General features: G+C 43.0%; 1 protein-coding gene across 1 annotated transcript in view; it reads left to right on the top strand.

Moving 5' to 3' along the window:
* Positions 1 to 7,500, top strand: part of LOC113587410 (GTP-binding protein REM 2-like) — a 15,295-nt gene that overhangs the window by 3,948 nt on the left and 3,847 nt on the right. Inside the window, exon 4 of the mRNA XM_027026064.2 lies at positions 954 to 1,131. Coding sequence (XP_026881865.2) covers positions 954 to 1,131 — 178 coding nt within the window. The remainder of the gene's footprint in view (positions 1 to 953; positions 1,132 to 7,500) is intronic.

Here is a 7,500-nt window from a genome sequence, read left to right as displayed (position 1 = left end):
GTATATAGTTAGAGTTCATAGTCTGTTGCCATGCACAGTTTGTGGTAGGGAGCAGTTTGTGCAGGGGTCAGTAGTAATTTTGTGGTTAAAATGCTTGACTAGTAATCAGAAGATTGCCCGTTCAAGCCCAACCACTGCTAAGTTGCCACAGTTGGACCCTTGAGCAAGGCCCTTAACCTTCAATTACTAAATTGCTTTCAGCTAAATGCTGTAAATTTAGCCCTTTATCAATGGTCATTTTTTTGACCACAGGGTTTCTGGACTACATTCTAGCATTTACATTTTATAAAATGTGCCAACAAGACAGTGCTACTTAATAAAGTGTTTGGCAAGGGTAAAAACAAAGATGGTGTTTTTAATGAAGTGTTGCAAAAATGTACATGAAAAAATGTCATTTTTCAAACTCATGAAAGTTCCACATTGGTAAATGTATAAATGTTCTAAACAAATGACCCCAGAAAAAATAACATTTATTAGCAGTTTTCATTCATTATCGCATATTCTGTTCATGTTTCTGTGACCAAAAACATTTGAGCCACTCGCTCAAAAATCCAGTTCCAAAACAGTAAACCTTTGCCCAGTCACAACCCATTGCTCCACCTACACTTTATGCCATTAATCACTTTCTCCAAAAATAGTCGCAGTGTTTCGTCTGTGTCTATGAAGTTTTATTTATACCAGCACCAATAGACTGAGCTGTGTTTCATGCTCATAGTTCCTTTGCTGTGCTAGCATCTCTATTTGTGTATTTCTGTCTTTTATATTCACACATTCTTTTGCTTATATTGGATTCTACTGCTGGTGTCTGTGCATCACAGGTACAGAGGTTTCTCTTCTGGTACTTGCACGCAAGCAAACATTTAGCAAATGCATGCTCAGTCATGTGTATGCTTCAGATGAATCACATATTTATTCTAACAGCCTCACATTGTATATCTCTCTCTCTCCAACAGGATCTGTCCACACTGGTGTGTGAAGTGTGTGTGCTGGTGTTTTCAGTGACGGACAGACGTAGTTTTCACCGCACAGCTCAACTCCGCCTTCTCCTCAGGGAAAATCAACCCCAAACCCCTATCATTCTCGTAGGCAACAAGAGTGACTTGGTTCGCTCTCGAGAGGTCAGCACTGAGGGTATGTCGCCAAGTCTTGAAACACCAAGAAACACACACAGTCCTGAGTGAGGAAACGGTCAGAATTCTTCATTCGGAAATTCTGTTTTTACTGGACGTTTCAGCGCCCAACAGTCCTCTATGACAGCTCATGTATGGCACATCATGGTTTCATTTTGCAAATATATATAGTTATTTATGCAGCACTTCACCGTTCATGTCATAACAAAGAATTATATAATTAAAATTTGTGGAATCAGATGGTCAAACTCAAAAACATATTGTTCACACTGTTTAAGAATCAGTAAGATTTTTGTGTTCTCACAAACCTAAACTAAAACATATTTGTGAGATATTAGAGCCTTAATACCTTAAATATGTCTCAGCTCCCTACATGTTGTTAGAGTTCAACTAGCACACCTTGTTTGGGCCAGGAGTTTAAGAAGAGAATTTGTAAAACATCTTGCTGTGACTTCTTTGCCTAAATCTGGAGCCAATTTGTTCACATCCAATTCAGTGCTTAAAATGTCTGCCAATTGTTCTCCCACTTAGCTTAAATCTTGATCATTTTACTATGACCTCTGTATTCATGTACTGTACTGGGATCCCAGATCTCTTCAGAATTTGCTTCTGACTATGCAAATGTAGTAGCACTGGGGAGCAATAACTTATATCACCCTTTCTCTCTTCATCTTTATTTCTCTCTCGACACTCTCTCTCCTGCTTCTGCCTATCAACCTCTATAAATCCTATTACTCCCACTGTCTTGTGTGCGTGTGTGGGCATGTGCTTATATGTGTGTTCCTGTTTGTGTGCATGAGTTAATGAGTGCAGTCATTTATGCTTGTATGTATTCATATTCATTTCTGTGCATATGTGTGTGTGTGTGGAGGAACTTGGAGGAATGGAATATTGGCAGATTTATGAAAGCAGAGATGTACACTGGCAGAGAACAGCAGCATCTATTCTGTGTGGGAGTATTGGCGGATGGTTCTAACATGAAACTACACATACACACACACACACACACACACACACACACACACACACACACACACAAATACACAGTAGTGTTATGGTTAAATATATTGTGATGTTGCAATTTATATTGTGTTCAGCAGATATCTAGTACTAGTAACTAATGTTGCCATTTGAATATCCATCTGGATATCACATATGAAATTACTCTGTTTATTACTTAATCAGATATTATGACTCACTTTACATACATTTAGAGCATACATACATCACATCACATTTACATACATCAGTGTAACGCGAGGTGGACCAAGTGCCGCAGGGCGAGGGGCAGGATGCACAAACTCCAACATCTCGGATGTACATTTATTAACATTTAAACAAAACACTAACGGCACTCACAAGAATTACACACGCTTAATTCAAACAAGAAACGGTTAACATTAAACATGGACAAGAAACACTGATATGCTTAACTTTGACAAAAAGACCAGTACATCAAACATTTATATGTTATATCCACACCCAACGTCAACAACGTTTATATGTTATATCCACATTTATATGTTATATCCACACCCGACGTCAACAACGTTTATATGTTATATCCACATTTATATGTTATATCCACACCCGACGTCAACAACAACGCTGCACACCCTCACGTGGGTTTAAATATACATATACAAAACAAGGAGAAGGTGTGTGCAAGCGTGGCCACAAACGAAAGTCCTCCCACAACCACGTGCCTCGCGGGAGGCAAGCGTTCCGTGACAGAACCCCCTCCCAAGGGCCACGGTTCCCGACGCGTCCTTCCAATGAACGCGAACCTCTGGGTGACGTGTACACGTAAACACAGACACACAGCACAGCAGTGCCTGGTGCCCACCCAGTACAAGGCGGGCCGGGTACCGCCAAAAAGGGAGACCTTGCGGCAAGAGGGAGAAAGGCAGCTTCCCCATCTCTCAGGGCAGTCCGGTATGTTCCAAAAGATGCTGCGCCTGTAAAAACAAAAGGCGCAACACAAACACACAATAGTGCCCACACACAAACACAAGGCGCTGTGACGTGGCACCCGCCGTCCCCGCAGGCGCCTTGACGTGTCCTTGGCCTCAACGGACATGCGGGGGAGCACATCCGCCCCGGTTCCAGACGTGCCACCTCCCTAAATGGTCCTCCTTCCTCCCGCCGCTCTAGGAGTGTCCCAGAGGCGGCTTGCCTCCAAGATTTTGGGCAGACCACTCCAGTCTCGCTGGCGAGTCTGCTGAAGGGAGGGGACTCTGGCTTCAGCTCCGCCCTCCTCTTCCTGGTCGGTGCGGTGCCCTTCGGGCCTCCTCGGCCCCTGGCTCGATGGCCACAGCGCCCCCCCAAGAAATTCCTGGGGATGTTTCCCTCCACCTCCGGAGAGGACCCGGATGGCGGTCGTGGTCCTCTCCCCAATTTCCTGGGATCCAGGCAGCAGGGTGGGGGTGCCTACACACCTCCCACTAGGAAGTCCGTCTTTTGCCGCAGAAGTTTGCGTCCTGTGGTGGTTGGTCATTCTGTAATGCGAGGTGGCCAAAGTGCCGCAGGGCGAAGGGCAGGATGCACAAACTCCAACATATGGGACGTACATTTATTAACATTTAAACATACAACACTAACAGAACTGATAAGAATTACACACGCTTAATTCGAACAAGAAATTGTTAACATTAAACACAGACAAGAAAGACTGATACGTTTAACTTTGACAAAAAGAACAGTACATCAAACATTTACTATGTTACATCCACAGGCGCAGGTGTGCGCAGGCCACAAACGAAAGTCCACTGCACGTGGCTGGCCAAAGCGTTCCTTGACAATCAGACTCCTATACAACAAATGTGTTTAGCATCACTGAGTAAAATTAACCAAGAAGAACTCTAATGATGCTAGAAAATTTACATAAAACATTTTGTTTCAATCCTACATAGAATTAGAAGTATCTTGCTCTATATACCTTGCGCTTTATACCTAGTGTGGAACACTATAACAAAGTGGACAAACAGTCATTTACACCTTCCTTAATGTTTGTACTGTTAGCATGTCACATTGAATGTAATTAATAGACACTAAACCTAGAACCACATTAACATAGATGGAGAGTTATTAGACTTGTTCCAATATACATATTACGTTTACTCCAAAATGGACATCATTGAGGCCTACTGATTCCACCAAATGAGAAGGCTGAACCATCTCTACTTAATGGATCTGAATAGTTTGGTAGTGATCAGCCTGAAGTGATCAGGCACCTACCAAATGAGGCCATATGTGAGCGCTTGACCTGCCAGCTGATCTGCTGAATGATGAATGGGAACGTGATGAGATGATGTGATGAGAAAAGTGTATTTGTAGGTTTGGGCACTGAATAAGAAAGCCTAGGAATTAGAACACAGAGGCCCTTGTGGGTCTTTTTGTGCAGAGCAGAGGCTCTGATGCAGGTGGTTTTAAGGCCTCCATGCAAGCCTAAGGCTGATCACTCTGGACTGTTCCTGAGAGCTATAACTTATTATTATTATTATTATTACTATTTTTAGTTGCATTTATATAGCCTTTCCCTTATCGCCTTTATAAAATACCAACACACACCAATGAGAAGTAGCAGCCAATTTGCACACATCATACTCTCTATCAGAAACCACAGTCCCCTGGGGGACCGCACCAGGTGCAGGGGAAGGGGAGGAGGTTAAGACCAGGACAGAGCACCAACCATCACTGGATACACATGCACATAGAGCACCACCCATCACTGGATACACATGCACATAGAGCACCACCCATCACTGGACATACATACACACACATAGAGCACCACCCATCACTGAACACACACACATAGAGCACCACCCATCACTGGATACACATGCACATAGTCCCACACACAGAAGTCACATTCATACAGGGCAATTTACAGTATCCAATCAACCTAACCTTCAGGTTTTTGGACCATGGGATTAAACCAGAGACCCCAGAGGAATCCCACAGAGACAGAACATGGAAACTCAACCCAGATAGGGACTCAAACACAAGACCCTAGCACTCAAAGAGGCAAAGATGCTAACCACCAAGTCACCATGTTGCCCAGAACTTCCTTAGTATTAGCAAAGTGTTTTTAAAAGACTTGAAAGCCTCTTTGCAAGTTCTGTGGCAAAGCCAGGCTTGTTATTTTACTACCATGGACAGGGTAATGCTGACCTGCAACTTTATCTTGCAGGTGTTTGGTGGTGTGAGTTGAGATAATCTTTGTTTTTTTTAAATAAAGCAAAATCTTCCAATGGGATATAATGCTGTCAAGCAACTTGCATAATGATAGATCTCAATTTGCATATACTGAATAATGTATGCTTTGGATATAATGGTTGAGATTTCAAATGCTAGTATGTAAAAGAAGTTGGGACAACTACAAAATCACTCCAGAAAACTAAACATTTGGGTTCTTTGTGTAACTGTCAGACATTCTCCAGAGGATGCCTCAATAATGCTTATTAACTCTGACCAGCTTTTCTCTTCAACTAATTCTCAAGTCTGCATTATTATATCCACATTATTATACTAGCATATAGAGGAATTTAGGAAAGACAGTGAAGTCCCTAAACAGTTATCCATCCATCTCCCAAGGAGTTATTTCCCATCAGAGCCAGATATGAGAGCAACTACACTTGACCTTCGCATCCTCTGTAATGCATCGCCGTATGGTTCTAAGGTATTCTCATGGGTTTATGGTGTCCCCATCTGCATATGGTTCTATAGTGTTCTCATGGTTGATGGCCTCAAGGATGATGTTGTCCACACAATGGTTAGAACCCAAAGCAAGCTCATTATGCTCCATCCAGGAACAGACAGCAACCTTGCTGAACTGCATCATATTGTCTGGATACTCCAGTGTCACAAATCAGTGGACCACCTCTAAAGGTCATGTCAGGAATGGAGATCAAAGCCAACTATTCCTAAGATGCCCCAACTTGTCTTCAACTGTGAAAGCCTACGCTTCTATCAGTAGGTATAGATTGCTTTGACTCTTATCTTGTCAAAGTTTAAGATTCAATTTATTGTCATTGCTCAGTACAATGCAGTAATCCACATACCTCCTTCTTTTTGGAAGCTGAGATCAGACATTGTACAGCATTGTACCCCTGGAACCAAGAGGGATAAGGGCCTTGGTAGTGGCTCAATGGCTGAGTCAGGAATCAAACCCACAACCTTCTAACTCATAGCCCAAAATTATACCCAATAGCCTACTACAAAACACTGGGCTTAAATGTGTGCATCCATCTAAACATACTGCAAAGCCTAGACCAGACTCTTTCCTCAGACAGGTTGTCTCTTAGCAGTGAATACCCTAAGATTATTTCTGATCAGGGTGCCCTGTGTGTCACCCTGGGATCTCAACCAATGACAGATGCAGGCGCTTCGGACAGTACTGGTGGAGGAAGAAGCCAAACCTTTGCAGACCACTGTGATGATTATAATAGATCAGAGATTGCCAAGAGTGGTGGAAGCATGTGTACAGCAGAGATGCAAGTGAAAGACTAGATCTACTCAAGACCAATCGCCAAGCTCATTGAGTTTCCAAACATCCCAGAGAACACTACTGTTATCAGATGAGCCTAGAACTAGAGGTCAGCTGTAGAAAAACCATAATCCCCCATGACACCTGATTTTAATGTGGATTAATAAACGTCTGCCTCAGTACTTCGCAGTCTAACATTAGTTTAGTTTCAGTGTTAACTAACAGGCTGACTATTAGATAGTATTTTCTCTTTGTTCTTCTATGTGTCCATGGCAAACCTAACTGTTCTCTCTGACTTAAGTTGGCTGATGTTGACAAAAATGCCTCAATGGATGCCTCAAACTTTAATGTTTGTACTGTAAGATTGTCGCACTTTAAGTCTCACTTTAATCTTTACTTTTTAGAACAACACACACATCACCAATTAACACCTACGTGTGTGTGTGTGTGTGTGTGTGTGAGTGTGTGTGTGTGTGTGTGTGTGTGTGTGTGTGAGTGTGTGTGTGTGTGTGTGTGAGTGTGTGTGTGTGTGTGTGTGAGTGTGTGTGTGTGTGTGTGTGTGTGTGTGTGTGTGTGTGTGGTGTGAGTGTGTGTGTGTGTGTGTGTGTGTGTGTGTGTGTGTGTGTGTGAGTGTGTGTGTGTGTGTGTGTGTGTGTGTGTGTGTGTGGTGTGTGTGTGGTGTGAGTGTGTGTGTGTGTGTGTGTGTGTGTGTGTGTGAGAGTGTGTGTGTGTGTGTGTGTGTGTGTGTGTGAGTGTGTGTGTGTGTGTGTGTGTGTGTGTGTGTGTGAGAGTGTGTGTGTGTGTGTGTGTGTGTGTGTGTGTGAGTGTGTGTGTGTGTGTGTGTGTGTGTGTGTGTGTGTGTGTGTGAGTGTGTGTGTG

The sequence above is a fragment of the Electrophorus electricus genome, chromosome 8, assembly GCF_013358815.1.
Source record: "Electrophorus electricus isolate fEleEle1 chromosome 8, fEleEle1.pri, whole genome shotgun sequence".
In the NCBI taxonomy this organism is placed as follows: Eukaryota; Metazoa; Chordata; class Actinopteri; order Gymnotiformes; family Gymnotidae; genus Electrophorus; species Electrophorus electricus.
This window is presented reverse-complemented; position numbering and strand designations above follow the sequence as displayed.